This window comes from Sceloporus undulatus, chromosome 1, assembly GCF_019175285.1.
Source record: "Sceloporus undulatus isolate JIND9_A2432 ecotype Alabama chromosome 1, SceUnd_v1.1, whole genome shotgun sequence".
Lineage (NCBI taxonomy): Eukaryota > Metazoa > Chordata > Lepidosauria > Squamata > Phrynosomatidae > Sceloporus > Sceloporus undulatus.
The window spans coordinates 319,119,486-319,142,315 of NC_056522.1; the positions used below are offsets into that span (position 1 = coordinate 319,119,486).

Genomic DNA, 22,830 nt, shown 5'->3' on the forward strand with positions numbered 1-22,830 from the left:
TAAAATCACAAATAAACTATTACTTCCTCTGGTACAAGGTTGTAGCATCATATACACCCAGTTAAGCTCTTTTAAACTCTATGTATGATGAAATTGTTGTATAACAATTACTAAAAATAATACAAGAGATCAATTTGTTCATTAGTATAATTTGATTGCTGCAATGGAATGTTAATAACTTTGGAGAAAGAATACTGAATGCTTAAGACTGTTAAAGTAAGCTATGAACTTGTTGGTCTCTTCCATGTTTTTAACTCACCTTCCAGATAACAAATCCGAGATTCTGGGATCTTCTTCACAACCTTTCCCATGAAAAATTCACTATCAAAATCTTCTGCACGAATGTATGCACCATATTTCTGGAACCCCACTTCATAAGGATTAAACTCCACCCATTCTGCAAACAATATGACAGAAAAGACTGAATGTTCCTCAGCTCAAAAGTCATATCACTAATAGAAAAAAGAAATATAAAATTGTCAAGCAAACACTCCAATATGCCCATTCAAAGGCCTGGTACTGAGATAAGAAACAGAGAAATCCACTTTTCCCCCAAACTTAAATCCTATGTATGAAATAGCAGCTAATGATCTATACTACAGAAGTACTTGTACTAATTTATGTTTATAGAACAAAAGCAAAAACAACAAATACAGAAAGCAACAAAAACATTGTCAAAAGGAATTTCTTATAGCCATGCAATTATTTACAAATGAAATTTTGGAGGGCAAAACAATGGAGACTTGTTATAAGACTTGGATATGGAGGTACTACATCATCTACATAATTGACTAAATAAGGCTGTAACTGCAATTTGAAATTCTAAACTATTGTTTTTCATTGTAAATGTTAAAATAGTTGACACTGAGAGAGAGACTCTCTGTGAAAGAAAGCAGATTATTCTAAATGAGGCTAGTACAGGAGAGAAGTTAGCATTATACTGGATCCTTGTATCTCTTAGGACTATATCACACGAGGCTATACAGCTAACAGGATAAAACATATTTGGCCAGTACTTAGCACACAACATCATGTCTGTCCTGCTGCTGCCTTGCATTCCATTCATTACTGTAGTGCACCTTTTCACTAATGGGCAAAATCCGTCAATAGGCTCTCAATCTCGCTACTATTCCATTATTCCCTTTCTGCAATAGATCCCTTCTGTGTCAGCTCTGCTTCTGAGGCAGTCAGATGGTGTGAGTAGGTATGATTCTGCTCTTCTCCCTTTCTGCCCCTGGCAGCGATTGTGGATATCAACACCTCCCTGAAACCCCACAGCAGCTGGTTTCAGGAGGCAGTTGACATGATCATTTGTCCCTCCTGCCTCCCAAAGTACAGGACTGCTGAGTGAATGTGCATGCAGCAGCCCCACACTTCAGAAGGAGGTGAAGCAGTGATCACAATTGCCAACACCTTCCCATTGTGTGCACATTCACATACCAGCTGGCTTCAGATGGCAGTTGGCAGCTGCAATCACTCATTCCCTCCTCCCTCCTGAAAGACATGTTTGACAGTGTGGAAAACAGATCACACAACCTTGGATCACTATCATGGGGAAAACTGTGATAAGAAATGATGCCTAACTGGTATGATTCCATTCTTTAAAAAGTACAATTGTGGCGGGACTGCAGACTTCTGTGATAAAGACCTTAAAATGTGAAAGAGGAAAGAGTGGTAGATTAGATATTACAGTGCACCCGCGCCATACGCGGACTTGAGCATATGTGCTCAAGCTGCGGCGCGCGTGTGGGGTGGAAAGGGCAGTGCGTCCCATTCAATTGAATGGGCGCGCGCGCCCGTTGTGCCCCGCGTGCACCTGCGCCGCCGTGCCACCACGCACGAGCCTCATTGTTTCCAATGGGGCTCGATCATAGGCGGAATTCGCCTTACGCGGCGGGATCCGGAATGGATCCCCCGCGTAAGGCGAGGACGCACTGTACATCTTTCATTTTCTGTTTTTAAGATTCTATAACTCCTCACAGAATCATGTACTGGGAGAATCTAACATAGAGGCGAAACAGACAGGCAGGAAAAAGCAGCTTGAAGCTGTTTTTTCCGAAGCCATTCCCAAGGCAGCTGGAGTTCGCATATTATGGCGTGACTTCAAGCCGCATCTCTGGGTACTTTTTTTTACTGTTCTCCCCACCATCCCTATACACCTTTTTCAGGAGTGAACCACCTTCTGTCCCTGTGAACCTGCATACATTGGCTTGTGCAGCGCTTGACTAGGACAGGGCATCAGAGCCAAGTTGTGCCAATGTAGATACTGGCAAGGTACAATCATGCCACCTTTCACCCCTTTCACCTCATGACTGTCTCTTTGGCTGTCTGTTTGGTATATGTTGTACTCGTATCCATGAGAGCTGTCATGGGGCACTACAGACCATCTCTTTCAGGGCGGTCTGTCAGCACCTGTTTTTGGTCCACAGCATTGCCGTACCAACCAAACCGCCCGGCAATGCTGTGGACAACAAAAGGAGACAGCTAGAGCAGCTGCACACACCCCCGTGTGGGCAGGGTGGTCCTGTAATGACACCGCCCACACGTAGTAGGGCTCAGGACCATGGGGTTGGTGCACAGTCCCGAGCCCTACTATTGCCTCCAGGACATTGCGTCCTGGCAGTGTGTACTGGGCCATGGTTTCCTTTTGAGGCATTGCCACCTTCACCACTTGAGTATGGCAGCTCCATTCCTTTTAAATGCACTCCTGAGATGAGGCGTTTACATGCACAATCAGGGTTAGGGCTTGGAAAAGACACCCCTTTAGAGCCGCACTGGTGCCAGTGCATTTATACATACATGCGAAGGTGCACATTTTCCAGGAAGAAGTGGGAAAATCCAGCTCCTATTTAGTCTGGCTTTTCTCCTCGTAGCATGGCTTGGGTGCACTTTCCAGCCGGCTTTAAGGCATGCATCATCTAAATACCTTGCCTCAAAGGTGGCCAGAAACCTGCTTATTTTGTGGCCCAAGACAGACAGGCCGGAAGGGGCGTGGCAGCAGCGACACTAGGGTTCCAGACCATGCAGCCACCACATGGTCTGGAACCCTAGTATGTAATGGCAGCAGCCTGATGGTGGCAGTCCGTCCGCACGGCTGCTGCCATTTTGCTGTAACAGATGCATGGTGTCCACACATCATGGCACATCCGTTACGTCACGAGTGCACCATTGGCGCACTCACATTGTAACCTGGACACCGGTAAAAGAACCGGTAAAAGAAAAAATGGGTTCTTTTAACTCCGGAGGGACATTGCGCAGTCTAGTGGCTACGGCATCCCTCTGGAGTTAAAATGGGCGCCTGCAGGCTGCCATTTTTGGGCAGTCTGTACACCAGGCCAGGTTTGCCCCATAGTTAAGCATTCCCACCACAAGCCCTGTACAATATGTCCATAACAATTCCAGGAAATTGAATATACAATAAAATAGGAGGATCCTAAATCGGTTCAGGTCAGTATCAATTTTCCTTCCTCCTATCTTTAGTTGCTTGAAGCATTCAGCAATGACCAAAGGAACTGCATCATAGCAGAAAAGTTCTTATGAGAACACCTACCTCTGAAATCAAAGGTGCTGACATGTCTGTCTTTGACATTTATAGCTGTATAGATAGGGAATGGGTTCTGGCCTTGAGCCAAAGCCTGACGTTGTTCTGAAAGTTTACAGTCATTTGGCTAATATCAAAGTAAATGCAGGGGGAAAAAACACAATTACACATTAGAACAACTTGGAAATCACTTTCAGAAGTGGGTCTTTTTATATGCATCTCATATATTCTATTGGGCATATAAATTTCAGTTTAAAAAAAATCAGTATTTCTGATATCAAAAAGTTAATTAAAATATCACCTGCATAGTGCACACTACTGCCTGAACTATCAGCAGATATTATAGATATGTAGAGATATGTATATATGTGTGTGTGTGTGTGTGTATACACATACACACACACACACACACACACACAATTACAGAGCTAAAATGTTTCACTCTACGAAAACATTTTAAATCCCAGTCCAACACACTTCTTGCCACCTCCCCATTGTTCCTGGTCCCTTACCATATTGCTCCCAGCTATTCCTGATTCTCACAGTAATGCTGAGGAACAAGACCTCCCCATGAGATATTACATTTTTTTCCATCTAAAGCTGTTTTCTCTGTGTTCTTTCAATTAATTGACAGTAGCTTTCTAGATAGCAATAGCAATAGCAAATACATTTCTATACCGCTTATTGGTGAACTAAGAACTGCCTAAGCAGTTTACAATGTGTAAACTAATCGCCCCCAACAAGCTGGGTACTCATTTTAGCAGCCTATGGAAGGATGCAAGGCTGAGTGGATCCTGGAGTCTAGGATCGAACTCACAGCAGTCCATTTAGAAGACAGAGATGTCCTTGTAAATATAAAGGTCCATCAGTGTCCCTGTGTCAAGTATATTAATCTCTAGTTTTGGGTTGAAAGACCTTTCTTTATATTGTCAACATACCTCATCATGCAAAACAGCTTCTTGAACCAGTGCCCAAAGAGATGTAAAAGATGAAAGGTGCCCCATTTCAACTCTCTCCACCAGCTCCTTGTGATAATACTTCAACTGTTCTATGGAAATAATATTTACTTTATTCTTCATCATTTGCTTTTTAACTCTTTTGATGGGTTCTTCCAAGCTTTTATACGACCAGTCAGCATTTTTGTACAAATCTGTCAAAGTCCTAAAACAGGGAAGAAACATCAGTATTTAAAAAAAAAAAAAAAAACAAGGATTTGTCTGCTAGAGGTTTTCACGGCACATATATCAGTATATAAATGACAGCCATGTGTGTGTGTGTCTGTGTGTGTGTGTGTGTATGACACGGTACATATATAAATGACAGCCATTTGCAGAAATGATTCAGTTAGGAGTATGTGTGTGCCAGTTACATGATTTGATTCATTTCCTAGTTTGGCACTTTGTAAAATGGCCCAGTTCAGCTCAAACTGATTCAAAGACTTTGGGATGGAACAGACAGCCTGAAAGGGGTGGCTTGAAGCCACCTCCACTGAAGACACATGCCGTGGCCCCAATCCACCTTGAACCCGACCCAAATATAAGTGTAAAAGATCCACTCTTATTTGGGCCAGGAAAGAGGTGTCTTTTCCGGCCCCGCTGCAGCCCCAGGATGACATCAAAATGCTCCAGCGGCATGTAGAGTGTCTTGAAGCCACCCACGTCTGGCAGCTGGCTGGATTCTGGGTGGCTTGGGAGAGTGCAGCATGTAAAGAAGGCCATCTATTCCAGCCCTTTCCCATTTAGCATGTGTTTTAAATCTTAGCTGTTGTTCAGAAATGCAAACCCAAAAGCCTTCCATTATCACTAGAAATCAAGCAACTATTTTTCTGATTGTCAGAATTGGATGAAATTTGGAGTAGGATCCATCTGAAGGTAATTATGCCTTCCAAGGACTGAAACACACTGCAGAAATAATCTAGTTTGAAGCCCTGCTCAGTACTTGGGAATCCTGGAAAATGCAGTTTGTTATGGCACCAGAGCATTCTAACAGAGAAGGCTAAATGTCTCACAAAACTATAGTTCCCAGAATTCCATAACATTGAGCCAGGGCAGTTAAAGTGGTCTTAAACTGGATTATTTCTGCAGTTTGTTTTGGACCCAAATTTCAGATTAAAAATTGCAGGCAGAGTTTAGGAGTACACGTCACTATAGGTCAAAATGATTACTTCAATGAGGTCACGTGTTGAAATGTAATGAAAAATTTAGTTGTACAGTATTAATAAATTAATATCAATATCAACTGGTGTCAGCATCAACATGACCCTCATGTCTCTCTGCTCTTAACTAAAAGAAAGAAGCAGTAACTCATCTTGACAGAAACAGAATTTAAAGCCTGATCCCCTAATCTGCTATCTAATGAAATACAGCACACCCCTATCCACTGCAGACTTGCCATCCATCGATCTGAGCTTCTGCAGGTAGCAAGCTCTGACTTTTAAAATGGGTGCATGTGCATGCACGTGCACCCATTGAAAAGAACGGGATTTAAGGACCCATATTTTGGCTATCTGTGGGGAGGTATCCAGAACAGATCCCCTGTTATGGAAGTGATTGCAACCCATGGGAAACCGTGCTAAAATGTGTGCTTCTTCCACTCAGTTCAACTGAATGTCAGCATCCCTAATTTTTGTTGAATTATGCCCAGTATAATTAGGATTCTAGTTAATATAACACATTTTCCTAAAAGCTTACCATGTTGATCCAGAAGCAGTGGAAATGTATGAAATACAATCTAACAGGTTCAATTTCTGGAATGCTAAAAGATGAGCATACAATGCTGTCATAGCCCTGAGTCCACCTCCTGTTGCCATAATAGCCACCACTGGAACCTGTTAAAAAGGTAAATGACATAACAAAAAATACAAGCAATGCCAGCTGCCCTGTCCTAAACTCCATCAGCCAAAATAATCTAAGATTACTGTACAGTATTACTTTCTGATAATTCAATATATGCAAGTTTTTTTCATGCACATAATTATTAAAAGTATTGTATATAAAATTATCTTCAGACTATGTGTTGAAGATGTATATGAAGCATAAATGAATTTCATTTTTAGACTTGGGTCCCATCTCTGAGATATTTCATTATGCATATGCAAATATTCAAAAATCTGAAAAAATCCAAAATCCCAAATACTTCTGGTCCCAAGCATTTTGGATAAGGGGGGGGCTCAATATGTATAAACCACTGGAACCACCACCAAGCAATAGGAAATTATCTATCAGATTCCACTGGCTGAATGTAGCAATCTGCTTTACCATATAAATCTATGGGGGTTGTCTGTTGTGGAGCAGAGCATCACTGAATTTATGGATTCAGAATGGGGTGAGAATTATATGGTTCTGTAGACAGAATCACAGAATCATATAGTTAGAAGAGACTACAAGGGCCATCACGTACAACCCCCTGCCATTCATGAAGACACAATTAAAGAATCATAGAATCATAGAATCATAGATTTGGAAGAGACCACAAGGGCCATCCAGTCCAACCCCATTCTGCCATGCAGGAAATCCTAATCAAAGCATACCTGACAGATGGCCATCCAGCCTGTGCTTAAAGACCTCCAAAGAAGGAGACTCCACTACACTCCGAGGGAGTGTGTTTCACTGTCGAACAGTCCTTACTGTCAGGAAGTTCCACCTAATATTGAGGTGGAATCTCTTTTCCTGCAGCTTGCATCCATTGCTCTGGGTCCTGTTCTCTGGAGCTACAGAAAATAATCTTGCTCCCTCCTCAATATGACATCCCTTCAAATATTTAAACAGGGCTATCATATAATATGTTTTATTTTTATATCACCTCTTAACCTTCTTTTTTCCAGGCTAAACATCCCCAGCTCCCTAAGTCATTCCTCATATGACATGGTTTCCAGACCCTTCACCATTTTAGTCGCCCTCCTTTGGACACGCTCAAGTTTCTCAATGTCATTTTTGAATTGTGGTGCCCAGAACTGGACACAAGTATTCATGACAGACAGCCATTCAGCCTCTGTTTTAAAAAATCCAATGAAGGAGACTCTAATACACTCTGAGGCAGTGTGTTCCCCTGTCTAACAGCTATTATCATCAAGAGGTTCCTCCTAATGTTTAAGTGGAATCTGTTTTCCTGTAGCTTCCATGTTGCAGTACTGTAGTTTCCAAAACGTCTCACCACTGGCTATGCTGGCTAGGAGTGCTGAGAATTCCAATCCAAAAACACCTCGAGGGCCTTGTAATTCTCACCTCTGATTAAGGCCCAATAAACAATGAAGAAGGAAGTTCACAGGAGGAATATATGCATCTTCAGGAAAGGAAATACATCTGAATGATATAGCATTGTCATTTTCAGGGCCTCGATTATGTGAAACATCAAATCATCCATGCTTGCAGATAGCCATATATCATATACAAATCTATGCAAATAAATTGTCTCCCTTATCTAAACATCTCTACTGTATTACCAAATGTTTTAATGCTCTGCAAATCATTGTCATTATAAGTACCTCATGCTCCAGCAGGTCTCGCCTTAGATGGAAAAGCTTCTTCAAAGCATCAGCAACCACCTTCTTCCTTTTCTGCAGGAAATTCTGCTCATCAGCACAAAGCTCATATCCTAAGCGCACATCAAGATTCTGTGGCCTGGGTCAGAAGGAGAAAGCCATGTCATTGCTTAAGCATGGACTAGGGGCCAGACTGTTTTCACAGCAGCAGCAGCAGCTACATAAGCTACATACAGTTGACAACTAAGGGGTGAAACAGACAGGCAAAATAAAACAGTTTCCAGCCACTTTGAAGACAGGGTGTTTAGAGAATGCACATATCAAAAGCGGCTAAAAATTGGACTGAAGCCATGGTCCAGGGCTGAAAATTGGAGCAAAGAAAATTCCAACTCAAGGTGGAAAATGTGCATCTTTGTGCCTGCATATAAATGCCCTGATGTGTGTGCAAGGCTGCAACAAAGCAAATAAATGAAAGTGTGACAACACCAAAGGATTAAATTACAATATACATAAACCAGACAGTCCAACAGGGGGGCATGGGGTGAAGGGGGTGAAGGGGGTGAAGGAAGCATGTATGGGGGGCCTCTATGATTGTACTTTGCCAATGTATCAATCACACACCGATGTACTGATGCACTGTACTGGTGGAGCATCGCATATGCAACAGTGTGGCTGGTCAAAGGGGCAGCCATGCAATGGGATGACATCTGGGCAGATGTGGGAAGTACTTGGAGGTTGCAGGTGGTGTGTTTGAGCACTGGTGTATGGTTGGGAGGTAACAAAAAAAAATTATTCAATGGCATTTTCACATATTTTTGACTGACTGTACAACTGTATTGCAAAAATTGGGGAAATGCTTAAATTTGGAAGTATAATTGTACTTTGGTTTACTTATTACACCAGGGAGTCTTGGTGGCACAGTGGTTAAATGCCTGTACTGCAAGTCACACGATTGTGAGTTCTATCCCAGGGCTCCAAGGTCCACTCAGCCTTGTATCCACTAGAGTGCTTAGTTCACTGATAAATGGTATAGAAATGTACATGCTATTGCTATATTAGCTCAGGAAATGTGAACTGAACAAATTTCTCTCTCATTACAAGGAGATAAATAAGTATCTTCTAAATTGATGTTTACTGTATAAGTATTATCCAAAAAAAGAAATAAAGCAAGAACATTTTTCCATTATTATTTACTGTGATACATGTTTATATTAGTAATTAATTGAAACCCATATGATGAATCAATTAAGGCCTGAGATAGACAGGCAGGAAGCAGTGTGCCTGTGCTGATTCTAAGGTTCGGGAGCGTGTACCAACCGCACACTCTAGTCCGTATGGATGTCACCTTCATGGTGGCTTCCTGTCCCCACGGGGGCCACCATGATGATGCAAGCGTGGCACTGTGTCTGTATGTTGGGGTGCCGCGCCTGTGTCATTGATGCACCACAGTGCGCTAATGGCGCACTAATGGCAGTGCCCACATGTGCCAAAAAGTACCCACTTTTATTGGGTTCTTTTTGGTGCAAAAGGAGCCAGCATGGTTTAGCTGCTGCAGGTTCCCTCAGGAGCAAAAATGGACAGCTTCAGTCCACCTTTTTGGGGTGGTCTGTCAAACCCCTAAGTCCTTAGTTCAACTGTTAGACCCTTCTATGACAGGCTCACTGGATTAACAATACTTGCTAAGTCAGTATGCATATTAATTCCATTGATTCAATGAGTTTACTCCATTTGGAACTAGTAAATGGATTTAGTGTAAGATTTCTTTAAACTGTAATGAGACCATTGTCTCCATATGAGACTAATATACGGAGCACTAAGATGGATAGATACAAATGCAAACTCAAAAGAAGGAAACCTAATGCAGCGAGCAAACAACAACAGTGAACAAAGTTGTTAAGCAACAAGTTATCTGCAAAAAAGGCATGACCTCATTTAGCTGACTGGCAAAAAATCTATAATTACTTGTAGAGCCATCTATTTATTATTTAGGGAAAGAAAGACTCTTGTCTCTTCTGCATGCCCTCGAAATAAAAGTACTAAAGAAGAGCACTTTAAAGAGATTAATGCAGTGTCTTACCAACCAGTTACTTGGAGGTACAACTCCAAAGCCGCACCCTGAAAGCAAACAACATGAGTATGAACATTTCTTAACCAGGCAATTAATTAGACATGTAGAAAAACTACAGTGAGTGTGGTTTAGTGGTTTGAGAGCTGGACTACAATTCTGGAGACCAGGAGTTGAATCCTCACTCAGCCATGGATACCCACTGGATGACCCTTGGCCAAATCACACTCCCACAGCCTCAGAGGAAGGCAAAGGGAAACCCTCTCTAAACAAATTTTACCAATAAAATTCTGTGATTGGGTCACCTTAGGCCAAGTATCCATAAATCAGAAAGATCTTGAAGGCAAACCACGACAGAAAAACTGATAAAAGTTCCAAAATATTATATTTTCCATCTGAACTGTGATAGCCACTGTATCCCTACTGTGCATCATATGTATGCACTTCTTTATGATGGACACATACAGTGAACTAAACTACCAGCTAACACTACTCTCTATTAATGACATTTAGATCCGGCAACCATGGTTGCACTCTAATGCTCTCAAGAAAGTGTTCCACCTTCCCAGTCAAAGATTCACTAAATCAATGACAGAGCTTTGTTGGAGGTTTGAAAATTGCAAGTAATAAATCCAATGCTTTCTAATTCAACAACATGCAGAAGGGGGAAGAGCACTTCTTGGTAGCTACTTCTTGATGGAATCCAGTGTAAGCAACACAGATTTTGTTAAAGGACTACTGATTTCAATGAGAACATCACTAAAATATCTGAGCCTGTACTCTGGCTTCATCTCTGTGTACCTGCCATCTCTCTCTCTCTCTCTCTCTCTCTCTCTCCCAAGAACTAATCATGCCTGACCCTGCTTATCTTCCATCATCAGACAGAATCTGGTTTTGAAGTGGCAAGTTCAACATTTATGAAGTCTGTGTTACCACACTATTATTATTATTATTATTATTATTATTATTAGGTAAACAGGTAATTAAAAGAACAACACTTGCCTCATCTACCAGTAGACCTACTCTGATTGGCAATCCCACTGGAAGCCATTTCAGAGGTAGAACTAAAGGGTAGTCAGAACCATTCTCTTCAGCTGAAACATCCTGGAAAGAAAAACAAAACAAAACAAAACAAAAGGTTTTTACCAACTTACATAAGGTGTAAACATTATACTCAAAATTGTAATACTGTAGCAATTTTATTTTATTTTTAACCTACCCTTCAGCCATCAAATGAATTAAGGGAAGTTACAGCAACTACATATATGAGCAGAAGCAATCTTAGGATCTGCAATGCAGCCCAAACACAGCAGACCAGAACCTCTTGGTCCAAGAGACATTCTTCAGCCTAAAGTCTTCTTTCTGGACCATAATCTTTCACTAAAATTTCTCAAATAATGTTGTTGGCAAAGCCAGTAGCTAAACCACTAGATACTGGACACTTGCTACATGATAACAAAGAATTTAGCAATATAATACAGGGCTACTACAATGAATTTATTTGACTTAATAATCCTTTATACCTTGCCCAGTGTATGAGCTGCCAGAACAAGCTGAGCATTTTATTTCAGGATGGTGACTGTGCTAAACACAAATGTAAGTTTCGCTAGTTAGAGAAGCCTTTAAGGACACTAGGGCAATGAATACAGAACTGAACATCAAGATTATTAAGCAAGCAAGTGGAAGTACAAAGGATGTTTCTGGTATACGAACTCAAAAAGAGCTGGGCCTGATGTATGTCCACTTATAATCATGGCAAAAATGGGGGAAACCTACATAGATTACCCAAGGATGGAGGGAAGAGAGGAGACCAGTCTGCACAAAATGAGAAGACTGGACTAGATGTGGTGGGCCTCAGCAGATAATTTAATTCAGAGGTGGGCAATTGTGGAGGGTCCAGGAGTCATCCCATCATATTTCTGACATTCAGATCCAGACCTTTATGGACTACATCAACCCATTTTTTTTTTCAAATTCAGAAGTGATTGGAAAGTTATTTCAAGTTTTGAAAAGACCCAGAAAAGACACTAAGGGTGAGAAATATCAAGAGATAGGGTTTGGTGGTTTCTGTGGATGCAACGGTCATGTTAGGCTAAAAGACTTGTTTTTCGTCAGAGATCAGGGACTCCAGAGGCATATTGGGAGTTTCGGCAGGATGCACTATTTAAATCCCTGCTTTAGTTCTTAGGCAAATGTGATTTGTAAGTTATTTGAACATCATAGGCTAAAGCAATGACTAGTGGGGAGGACAAGGTAGACTTGTAGTGGCAAGGAGGCACAGAAATATGGGGCTGCCTCTTAATAATCTGGTGCAGCACTTGAATCTGATGGGAAATAGGAGGGAATAGAGCTTTGAAAAGGAGTAGGTTGTGGTACAAATATACTTTTTACACTTTCCTGATACTGTCCTTGGACACAAAATAACTGACAGTGGCCATTACCTGAATCTTGACTTTTAGTACTGGTTCCCAAGTTTTTATACAATGGAAGCGGAAGGAATCTATATCTTTGGATGTCTTCTGTGTTCCTTCATAGGACTCTTGCACAGTGAGCACAACATTTGTGTTGGCTAAACAAGAACAACAGTTCAAACTGTTAAGTTACATAATTCCATTCTTGAAGAATTTGTAGATACTTTCCCCATGAAGACTCTATAAATTTATATTTTTTTAATGTATAAATGTATAAATTCACTTTAAAACACCAAATAATGTGTAAATGTATAAATTAACTTTAAAACATGCTTACTGTGACATACATATGTTCTCTTCTGTCAGCTCCCTCTTTTTCCCATTTCAGAAATTAGACTAGCCTGGAATAAAACTTCAGTATTCAAAACCCACTGAAATTAAACTTTAATATTTATAATTTGAATATGAAATGTCACACCCCACAGTGAACATGCTTACCTTACAATTATATATATATATATATATATATATATATATATATACATACATACACACACACACACACACACACACACACTGAATATTTTTACACATCAGCTATCAAATACATCCTCATGCTAAATACTGCTGTATAAGAAATATCAAAATGTGCAAAATATTCAGTACTAAAATGAAAGGGTTGCTTATTGGTAGCTGTGGTTTTCAAGTGGACCTCTGTGCCCTCATATAAATGAGTTATGCACCTAGGCAGAGTCTCTTCCTACTGTGCATGTCTCAGCCTGCAAAACAACAGTCCTTTCTGTTTCTAGGTCCACCATGAAATTTGATGAGTGTTGTCTTATCTTTTTAAATATTTATTTTAAATATATTTATATTTGTTTTCAGCCCCTGAAAAAGGCCTAGTGTGGCCAAAATGCATTGAGCTTTTTAAACACTGAATAAATAGTTGACCATCTTAGAGCACATGGAGCTTGTCTCCCTTCTGTTTCCCACTAACTATAGAAAGCCAACATTTGGCTGTACATTGAGACAGTGTAGGGATCTCTCCAGAGACATAATTGATAGCGGGCAGATGTCCCGGTTCATATGGAACTGTGACACTATTTCTGGAAGAAAATAGATATCTAGTCATAATACCACCTTGTCTTGATGGAAAACAAGAAAGGGCTCATCTGAACATAGAACCATGAGCTCACAGAGGGGGACAGTCATGAGAAATGCCACTTTAAGTGTGAGTAAACTTTCACCAATAAATGCCATTGCCTCAAATGGCTTATAGGCCAGCTGCAAAATGACCACAGATAATCACCATGATGGAGTAGATGAAGTCACTGGTGGGTAAAGGTACACTAGAACTTTGAGGAATGTCTTAACCACAGGATTTGAGAACAGCATGGTCAACATGAAAGACACTGGATGATGTGCCACCACCATAGCAAATAAACTTTCAAAGGGGAAAAAAAGCCAAATCCTGTTCATGTAAATTTAACAGGAAATGCAAAATGGTAGGTGCTCCTGCTAGGGAACCTGGTTCTAATCTAGATAGTGCAAAGGAACAGAATTATAGGAAGTGGAACATTCCCTCCATAAATGCTCACGTCATTACCTATGAAGAATCCTCTCTATATCAGTAGTTCTGACATAATGGCATTGAAGAGGTATATGAGCATTCACACATACATGGAGAGGTTTAGGAGGCAATGGTATACAATTTGAAGGCATCTGATGTACCCCAGTACCTGATGCAGACACAGGCTGTTCTGCAGAAGACTCTGGTCAACAGATCGAAGGCAAGGTTGGTACTGGTACCACCATCAAAACCAAGGGAGCCTCAGATACTTTAGCAACAGCTGGAATAGGGCCCATCAATGCTGACTGTGCTGAGCTTGATGGAGGCAAAGCCAATGGTATGGTGCAATGTTTAGAGAGGGCTTTGAGCCCTTTTTTCCTTCACGACAGTTCATTCCTTAATATGGAACAATTCTCTGTGAAGGCTGGTCTTTTACAGACCAATTTGCAATGAGTTACCTTCCCCACTTTCTCCCCTCACACCGAGACTGATTCCTCCATTACCACAAATGCAGTAGACTGTGGAACTAGAGGCTTTGAGCTCAACAACGCTATGGCAGAAGGAGGCTCCATAGACCTTGCTGCAGATGTCAAAACCAAGATGGTCATTGATACTAGAACAGCCACTGAGACTGAGGAGTTTATCACACGGAGATCTTTCCGTGTGCTAAATGTCATCTAAGTGCCCCCCAAACATCATGCAAGTGCCATGGGTGTGATCCCCATGGTGCGGTTACAAGTGCATGATGGGAACCGAGCGGGAGCCACGATTCCACTTCCATAGTGCCATAAGGGATCACACCCATGGCACTTGCATGACATTTGGGGGGCACTTAGATGACGTTTAGCACATGGAAGGACCTGATCTCAACTTCTTAAGCTTAGATATGGTAGTTGACACAGACAACAGCAGTAAATTCTAGGTTGCCCAGACTGCCACCTGAAGAGACTTCTCTCAGCAAAAGAATTTGAATCTCTGTGCCTGATCCATAAAATCCCAACAAATGACACAATTCTTTATAATATGCCCTTCCCCCAAAACAAAAGAGGCATTCTAAGGTCGCATTAGAAAGCAAGCTTTTCTGACTGCAAACAGAACACAGCTTGAAAAGGGAAATACAGTGGACTCTCACCATCCATAGGCTTGCCATCTAGAGACCTGAGCATCCATGGAGAGCAAGCCCCATTGTTCTCTATGGCAGCACATGCATGTAGCTGTGCGAGCAGCTGCATGCACATTGCACAACCATTGGGGACAATGGGACTTGTGGTCCAGGTTTTTTTTCTTATCTGCAGGATGGATGGGTCCAGAATGGATCCCCCGTGGATACAAAGGGCCAACTGTAGAAGACATAAAATCAGGCGGGGGAGAGAAGGAGCAAATGGGGAAAGAATGTAAAATAAAGTAATTTTTTTGTATAAATAGATAGATAGTGGTAAGAGAAGATAAAGAATGACAAAAATAGAAAGAGAAGTGTAAGAAGCAGTAGAGAGAAGAAGATGGAGAGAAACTGTGGGGCCAATAACTTGGTGGGCTGGAAGATTTGTGAAAAGAGAGAGGGGTGGGGTTCCCACCAAGATACTCAGCTCTAGAATATTCCAAATGGAGTCTCTGCACAGTACAAAACCCATTTGTATGAGGTACATACACCATGCAGAACAAATAAAATTATCAAATGCTGTCTCAGAACAGATATTTACATTTTTGTGATTAGCAAGTTGAAAACTTTTCAACTGATAAACACAGCAATAACAAATTGAGCAAATTTTAAAAGTTAATTATTTTTAATGTATTCATAAATGTTGATAAGAAGATCTATACTGGTGTCTGTCACCTGTTACATTTATAAATTCTTACATTACAAATAATCAACTTTGCTAATGTGCTCTCCAATCATTCAGGTTGTCTTTCTAGTTAATTAAAAAAAGGTTTTCAATTGGTCGATCAAAGGTGAAAGTTCTAAGAAACAACACACAACTAGACACAGGCTGGTAATACACTAGTTGACATTATGTCTAAGAGAGAGAGAGAGAGACCAACCTTCCAACAGCTTCTCATTCTCTTCCCTGTTCAGCTTGATATCCAAGATGGAGAGTTCACGGGCCTATGAAAATGAAAGTTATGATATAAATCACTGCAACTGGAATATTAGGACAAAATCCAACTCAAAAGCAATGGGGGCTGTTATTTAATTATGTATTCTTCTCTTTCTTCTCTCCTTACAATTTGAAGAATGCAGTACTTCCTAAGGAGAAGTATCCATAACAACACAGAATATATAATAAGAATCAATATAATTTTAAATCCAAAAGAAAAAAAAATCTTACCACTAGGACATCATTGGAAACCAGCTGTTCAGGAGGTCCTAAACTGAAATACAGAAAAGGAAAGAAATAAATCTGATCAAGGAAAAAATGTTTTTCATGCACAAAATTATTAAGGTTATGTATATAAGGTGTATACAAAACATAAATAAATTTCATGTTTAGACTTGGGTCCCACCTTCAAGATACAGTATCTCAGGCTGTATATGCAAATATTCCAAAATTTAAAACAAAATCAGAAATCCAAAACACTCCTGGTCCCAAGCGTTTCAGATAAGAGAGACTAAGCCTGTATGTCACTTGGGAGTTGAGATGCGCAGCTTGTGAGCTTTACAAACCAAAACAGGAACAGAGTCAAGAAAATCACAAATATTTAATATAGAGACCTGATAGATATTATTGGCTAAAAATGAGTTAATTTGATTTGGAAAGGAGAACCTTATAAATGTGACTTTTAAGAAAGGTTTGAGGGTGACTACAGGGATTTTGGTAAAGGAAGGGTGATTTCTTACTTCGCAGATGATAAAAAATTACACACAAATAGAAGCTGCTTCAAGCTTACAGCAACCTTAAACCCACATATGGAACTGACTCTTGAATAGGTAAGTAGTTCACCAAAATTTAAAGTTTTTTTTTCCTCTCTGTGTTTAATAGACAGCACATGTCTCTCTGGATGCATGGATAGATCAATAATGATCAAGTAAATCATAATTATTCTAATAGTCATAATTTTAATAATATGAATTAAGAACAACAATAAAGTAATTTAGCTCATTGAAACCATTGTTATGTGCCTTCAAGACAACTCTGACTTATGGTGACACTATCATAGGAGTTTCTTGGCAAAATTTATTCAGAGGAGGTTTGTCATTGCCTTCCTCTGAGGATAAGAGTGTGTGACATGTCCAAAATCACCCTGTGGGTGTAGATGGTTACATGCGAATTTGAATTCTGCTCTCCTAAAGTCCTAGTCCAATATGCAGACCCATGAACCATGATGGGTCTCTCTGTAGTTCTTTATATGCAATATAAAATAATATTATTATCCAAAGATTCCTTTCTCTCATCGCATCACATTCACAGATGCATCTGGCAGGAACATAGGAAAAGGCCTTCTCAGTGGCTGCTCCTAGGATTTAGAACTCCCTCCTATAGAGGTAATACTGGCACCCTTCTTGTTACCCTTTGATAGACCAAGCAATGCTAAAGTAGTGAGATCCACATATATTCAAAACATAAAAATGTGTGAAGCACTATTAAAACCCAAATATTAACAGAAACATAGTAGCTTCTCTTAGCTAGTAAACAATCAAAGTAAAAGGAGAATTCCCAAGATTACACCAAAACCAGAACTTATTATTTTCTTCCTAGATTGTATCTAACAAAACACTTACATTTCCGCCAACTTGAATTCCACTTCCAGAGATTCATAATTATAAGGACAATCTTCTTTCTGGGAACATAAAAGCCACTGACTAAATGACCAATTGCCTACCAAATGCAGAAATGGAAATTATGCAAAATGAACAGATACATTTCACTGAGCTCCTGACACAGGCTGAACATATCTGGGATCCAAACACTATATAGTTTACAGTCCTCTACTCAAGAATTACAAATGTTGCTATAAATTATCCATGTGCAGATGCAAAGGAACAGGAACAGGTGCAAATTCTCTGACTATATACTCGCAATACTTATCCTCAGACTTTTGTTTTTACAGCATAACATGGATCAAACATGCCTGAGTTTTATATTTTCTGTGCAGCAATTAATATTTCTGCACTGAAATATTATTTTCCAAAAATACTGTAATAAGGATTTATTCTGCATAAAATTTGCACATTGTTGATTTGCATAGAAAACAGCATTTTATGCACATAAATCAGCATTTATGCATTAAAATATTATGAAGTGGGAAAAGATTATATTTTTGTAATATAAAAATGCTGTTTTTAGCACAAAGCAACCACATGCAAATTTTGCACAGAATAAGTCCTGAATTACGAATAGTCTTTAAAAATGCTGTGGTTTTCAAATATGTTCTTGTAGCAGGAAGAAAATTACTCACGGTACCTTTGAGAAGTATCTTAGGCCCATTACAGGTAGGCGTAAAGTACGTCCTGGGGATGTACGTCCTGGGGATGTACTAGGGTTAGGGTCAGTGCGCCTTACGCACGCACCTAACCCTAATACGTCCCCAGGACGTACAAAATGGCGGCGCCCGTTCCACACGGGGTCCACCATTACGACATCACGAACGCACCGCCTCCAAAAGGGGTGGCGTGGACGTGACATCTTTGCACCGCACGAGGGCGCATAGAGCGCCCTTTCCGTGGCAGTAGGAGGAGCTCCGAAACGGAGCTCCTTCCGCAGTTTGCGTTGCTGGCAAAGCCTTTAAACGGCTGTGCCAGCGACACAAAGGAGAAAGGGACCGAGCGGCCCCTTTCTCCTCCTCCCCGCCGCCGTCAGGTGTCCTTGGGGCATGAAGCCCCAAGGACACCCCTTTCCGGGCCACGGGGAAGCGGCCTTTTGCCGCTTCCCCGCGGCCTGGAAAGCGGCGGATCGGGGCCCCAGAGGCTGCCATTCTGGCAGCTGAGGCCCCAATCCGACAGGGAAAGGAGCACCTACAGGCCACCCCAAACGGACGGTCTGTAACGCGCCTTAGTAAAGAATTAGAGCCCTAGAAGGAGTATTTAATCCTTTCTGCATACCACAGTTTTAATCTATTCTGCCTACCACCTCTATAAAGCTCCTACCGCTTCTGTTAAAAAATATAGATACCATACAGTTCCACATATCGCCTTTTTTGCTTTGTCCCCATACACACACACACACAACCATCCTCCAACAGTCAATCATCCCATACATAAAATATCAGGAGAGATGCAAAGCCTCTTTTCATTCTTAAATTTCTGTTATTCTACATTTCTGAAAAATGTCTCCATTTGCCACATTTATTTACTAATACAACTAAGGCTGATATTCTGCCAAGTTTTTTGTGGGTTTTTTGGGCTACTTGGCCATGTTCTAGAAGAGTTTCTTCCTGACGTTTTGCCAGCATCTGTGGCTGGCATCTTCAGAGAATGCTTGCCTGGAAAGGACTCGGGTGATCCATATATTGTGTGATCTAGAAAGGCAGAAGTGATTTGCATGTGGATTGTTCTGTTCCAGGTAACACACAATATATACCTAAGTCCTTTCCAGGCAAGCATTCTTTGAAGATGCCAGCCACAGATGCTGGCGAAACATCAGGAAGAAACTCTTCTAGAACATGGTCACATAGCCCAAAAAACCCACAAAAAACTATGAATGCCGGCCATGAAATCCTTCAACTTCACATCTGACAAGTTTGTTTCTTTCTTTGTTTGTAACACTGGGGTTTTTAATAAAGGGGTTATCCTATCCATTTGGGGGTTGGACTGGATGGCCCTCGTGGTCTCTTCCAACTCTATGATTCTATGATTTTGGCCTTTTATCAATTTTAATGGAACAGCATGGCTGCTGCAAACATTAGGCTCCCTAACTCTATTTTTGTTTATATTATTAAAATTATTTTTCTAGTATTTTATTGCAAAACCATGTATTAGCCCCTATAAATTAGTTCCTCTAGCAAGTTCATGTTCATTGGCTAAGTAGCTTAATGTTCAACTTTTTAAAAAATACTAATGTTTTAAATATGTTTTAAACTTGTTCATTGCATTAAGCATGCTTTTACTCTATTTAAATTATCTTTGTTGTTTAAATTTTTTAAAACTTTTTACATAGATTTTACCTGTATGCTGTCCTGAGATCTTTTGATGTCGAATGGGCTAGAAATAATTTGATAAAGAAATAAATGTATGTGTCTCCCCCTTCCCCACATTGTAGAATTACAACTGTTTTTGATGAATACTAGCTTGCTAAACTTCTTTCATCTTCTGCTGCAGTCACTGGGAATGTTTAAACATAAATTAATAATGCTATGTACACTTTACATAAAATTGAATTGCAGATGTTACTTGTAAATCTCATCAAATAATACATAATAGGAGGTTGTTCATATTATTTTTCATAAGCAGACTTTAAGGTTGTTTTTTTTTTCAGGGTCAACATTTCACAAGGGAAATTCTCAGCAAATTTTGAGAGATACATGTGAAGTAGACATTCAGAATCTTCTTCTAGTTCTGCAGGCTCTAGTATCACATATTGTCTGACTGAACAGAAACATACATTGTTGGTCTCTCTATGTGTAGAAATATCTAATGTGTAGAAATATTAATTTCTGTACAGAAAATGCTGTTTTCTGCACAGGACAACCATGTGGGAATTTTGTGCAGAGTAAGTCCTAAACTGTGAAGATTCTCATCAGTCCAGGATACTACAGATCAAGGTTTCCCAACACTTTACAAACATGTTTTCTGACAATGTTTTGAATATTTTATCCATCTCTAATTCTCCCTCAGCTTCATCTGCTGGACCTGACAGCAATTGTACTTCAGAGGCATAGCAAAGAGTCAATAATTATAGTATTTACTAAACCAAAAGAATAAAAGCTACCTAAGCAAACATTCATTTGAGGAGCAAATGTAGATAATATTGTTTTCAAGTTAATATTTTGGCCCTTACCTCTGGTTTTAAGGAAAATATTTCAAGGTCTGTTGCTCCAGGCTGGATTTTTGCCAAGTCAAACAGGACAGTAAACTGTGTGTCATCTTTGGTGACTGGATCAGCATCACAGACTTCCAACACTAAAATATTCTAGGAACAGAACACAATGTTTATCAGAGTTGCATATTTCTTTCCATAGAGATGATAGTCCAGCCATTCTTGTTTTATCTCTTCTATTCTATTTTTTTGTTCTTTCACCTCAATAGAAATTTTTTCTTCTGGAATAAATGGACTGTGGGTTGTATCTTATGGTAAATATTTAGTTAATAAGTCCTGTTCTTGCTATTGCAAATAGGTTTAAGCTTACGGACACTTCCACATGCAATGATCACCTAAACTGAATCTGTGTAATTGACCAAAGAGTATGTATGACTGTGTGCAGCCTTGAAGAAGCAGCTATCTTCTTTCCTTTACAAAACCTGTAGCTTCCATTTAGGTCAAGATGCACTCATTATTCCTTTGCTCTAGTTTTTTCTAAACTCCAAGCCTCTATTTTAAAAACTATCTCTCTGGCTGACAAAGGTGACTCCATCTTTCTATAGCTTTTTTATTTCAACAAGGAATTTCCACCACACCAGCTTGTCACTATCCTTCTTGAATTGCGATATGCAGAACTGGACAAAGGAAGGATTCCAGTTGAGGTGTGAACAAAGGAGAATAGAGTGGCACTATTATTTCCATCAGCCTAAACAATATACAGTGCACCCACGTCATACATGAGCGTGCCTTACGCAGCTTTCAGCATATGCTGAAAGCTGTGCCAGAAAACGCCCTCATGCACCCCAGAAGAAGTAATGGGGCGTGCACCCATGGCATGTGTTTCGCACCGCGGCACGGACACCCCCATTATTTCTAATGGAAAAGTGTATGCATTATGAATTTGCTAAAGACAGGCACATCTCAAGGCCAAATTAGGCATGACAAATATGCATTTGCATTTAAGTGCAGACTTAATGGAGTGTCAGATGGGGAAGCTGGCAATTATTTGGATCCCAACAAACAGGGATGGGGAAAGAATAAGCCTTTCTTTCCCTGCTGAAGTCCTGAGAGAAATCCTTCCCCTGAAGGTTATATTTGCATTAGGAGGACATTACTTGCTGAAGAAAATAATTGAATCCACTCTCTTCCACCCTTGTTAGTATCTTTATAATTATCAGCCCTCCTGGTAGCTGATAATACTTGCATTTTAAAAAAAACCTGCATGTTAAATGCATCCTATCTTTGACACATCACAAGTGAACTCTGCCTCTCACAAATTATTAAGCAATGCTTTCAATGTCAAAACATGTGGCTATCTCCATTTGATCTTTGATCTTGCCAAATTGAAGCTAAAGAAGAACACTAAATCAACCATCATTCCAAAATACAACATAAAGTTCTCCTCAGATTTTAAAGATAATGTTTTAAAAATGCACTGTCAAGCCTAATGGATGGCAGATGAAACATTGAAAGCAGTTAAGGACAAAAAAGAGGCAAAAATAAAAAGGTGACAGAAACAGGAGTCAGAACACTGAATTCAACTGTTCAGTGACTTGTGAGTAGATACAAGGAGAACTATTATAATAATCAATAAGGAGAAATAGAAGCTAGTAATAATGAAGGAAGAACAGGAGATCTCTTCCACAAAGGGAAACCAACTAAAACACCATGGCCAAATAATAAGATGATGGGAACAAGACACTGAAAAACTATATAAAATATGAAACAATGGCAGATTAATTCAAGGAAGAATCATTTGAAGATGAAACTACAATTTCAGAAATGTGGAAGTGGAAGCTATACCCAGAGA

General features: G+C 40.1%; 1 protein-coding gene across 1 annotated transcript in view; it reads right to left on the minus strand.

Moving 5' to 3' along the window:
• The window catches only part of LOC121930429 (cytosolic phospholipase A2 beta-like), a 40,386-nt gene that overhangs the window by 15,342 nt on the left and 2,214 nt on the right, over positions 1-22,830 (minus strand). Inside the window, exons 3-14 of the mRNA XM_042466707.1 lie at positions 21,000-21,131; positions 17,786-17,844; positions 16,395-16,437; positions 16,108-16,171; positions 12,528-12,655; positions 11,089-11,190; positions 10,099-10,136; positions 8,025-8,160; positions 6,232-6,368; positions 4,480-4,702; positions 3,551-3,668; positions 260-397 (exon numbers count right to left, since the gene is read on the minus strand). Coding sequence (XP_042322641.1) covers positions 260-397; positions 3,551-3,668; positions 4,480-4,702; positions 6,232-6,350 — 598 coding nt within the window. The 5' untranslated portion in view covers positions 6,351-6,368; positions 8,025-8,160; positions 10,099-10,136; ... (4 more) ...; positions 17,786-17,844; positions 21,000-21,131. The remainder of the gene's footprint in view (positions 1-259; positions 398-3,550; positions 3,669-4,479; positions 4,703-6,231; positions 6,369-8,024; positions 8,161-10,098; positions 10,137-11,088; positions 11,191-12,527; positions 12,656-16,107; positions 16,172-16,394; positions 16,438-17,785; positions 17,845-20,999; positions 21,132-22,830) is intronic.